At 37.8% G+C, this 1,891-nt stretch overlaps 1 protein-coding gene across 1 annotated transcript in view; it reads left to right on the forward strand.

The window, feature by feature from the left end:
• The window catches only part of LOC101849661, a gene marked incomplete in the record, with an annotated part of 55,813 nt that overhangs the window by 48,286 nt on the left and 5,636 nt on the right, over nucleotides 1–1,891 (forward strand). The window contains 1 exon segment of the mRNA XM_013090272.2: nucleotides 698–802. Within this exon segment, the coding sequence (XP_012945726.1) occupies nucleotides 698–802 (105 nt within the window).

Below are 1,891 nucleotides of genomic sequence, written 5' to 3' on the forward strand. Positions count from 1 at the left end.
TGTGATGGGAGTCACCAAGAACACAGATGTGAGTACTTAGAACAGTACAGGTACTGAAAATACAGATGCTGAGTCATTGATATAACGTTGTTTAATGAGTACTTAGACTAGTGCTGGAACTGAAAACACAGGTGTTGTGTGATTGATATAACGTTGTTTAATGAGTACTTAGACTAGTGCTGGAACTTAAAACACAGGTGTTGTGTCATTGATATAACGTTGCTTAATGAGTACTTAGAACAGTACACTTCAATGAGTATTTGTACTAGTACTGGTACTGAAAATACAGACGTTCTGTCATTGATATGACGTTGTTTAATGAGTACTTAGACCAGTACAGGTCTATGGGTACTTTTCTAGTACTGGTACTGAAAATACAGGTGTTTTGTCATTGATATGACGTTGTTTAATGAGTACATAGACAAGTACTGTGTGTGGTTGGCGGGTGCTCTTGTATGGTTTGCTTCTTCTTTCCTATCACACATCTATCATCCTTATCTCCCCTTCTTCATTTTTTTTGTTTGTTACTCTCTTGTAACACCTCTAATCTTCTGACGCTCATATTATGACCTTATGCAGTTTCGAGCGCTGTTAAACGTCTACTAAAACTAAAACTAAGACAAGTACTAGTACTGAAAACACAGGTGTTGTGTCACTGACATGACGATATGACGTGTTGTGTTTTTGTTCTGTTCAGATGATCTGTGACGGGGCCCGTGTGTATGCCAGCAAGATCCAGAACATTCTGGAGCGGAACTGTTACTATGACAAGAACGAGGGTCAGTTTGACGTCACAGATAGAGTGAGTAAACGTGCGCTCTTTGCTCACTTGGTTCTTTTCTGCAATGCATTTCTTCTTTTTTCATTTGTTTCTGCACTTTTGCCCTCTCTTTCTTTCATTCCAGCTTTGCTTTTTAATTTTTTCTTTCCTTGCTTCTTCTTTTCATATTTCTCTTTCTATTTTCTTTTGTAAACTTTTGTTGTTTGATAGTTAGGATCTTTGCTTTAGAAGTATTACAATAAAAGTTTGGATCCTGAAAATAGAAATGAGCAGAGCAAAAAAGAAAGGGAAAAAATGAGAAACATAGAAATGGCCATATTTAAAAAAATAAAAAGCAACAATGAGAAAAAGAGGAATAGGTAGAGTCATTTCTTTTTTTTTTTTAATGAGAAAAAGAGATGTAAGCAGGGTAAAATGAAATAAGAAAATAATATTAAGAAGTTGGGATCCCTTGTAAGGAAGACAATGATATTTTTCACATAATTAGTCAAGAGATCTTTCTTTATAATCTTTTGCCTTTGATTGATTACCTTTGAGACACAGAATCAGCTCTAGATCTAAGGCTGAAAGTATACTAGAGTTCAAAATGGTCTGTGGCGACTTTTGGCATCTTTCTTTAGGCACACACACACACACACACACACACACACACACACACACACACAACCCCCCCCAAAACCTTAAGATGGAAAATCTTATGAATTGGCTCTGACTCAATTAGATTTAATCCGATTGCCAATGTGCACAGTGCTTTAGGCAGTATGAATACGGCGACTTGTTCGGTGCAGAGTGACTATCTCTTTTATCAGCCATGCACACCGCCATGTCTCCTTGATGACACTAAGCAGGCTGTAATCTCACGCGTTTTTTAAACGTTGTTTGTTCTGGCACACCCACATAAAAACCTGCTCCTAAAGTACACCGATAGGATAATGTCTTCTTGTGCTTTTCATGGGACATCGAATGAGGCAGTTAAAGTAATTGAGACACTGAAAAACGCATCAGATATCAGAGGCTTCAACCTTTGGACGTTAGTTAGACAGAGAGAGAAAGAGAGAGAGAGAGAGAGAGAGAGAGAGAGAGGGAGAGAGAGAGAGAGAGAAACAGACA

The sequence above is a fragment of the Aplysia californica genome, unplaced genomic scaffold (genome assembly GCF_000002075.1).
Source record: "Aplysia californica isolate F4 #8 unplaced genomic scaffold, AplCal3.0 scaffold01198, whole genome shotgun sequence".
In the NCBI taxonomy this organism is placed as follows: domain Eukaryota; kingdom Metazoa; phylum Mollusca; class Gastropoda; order Aplysiida; family Aplysiidae; genus Aplysia; species Aplysia californica.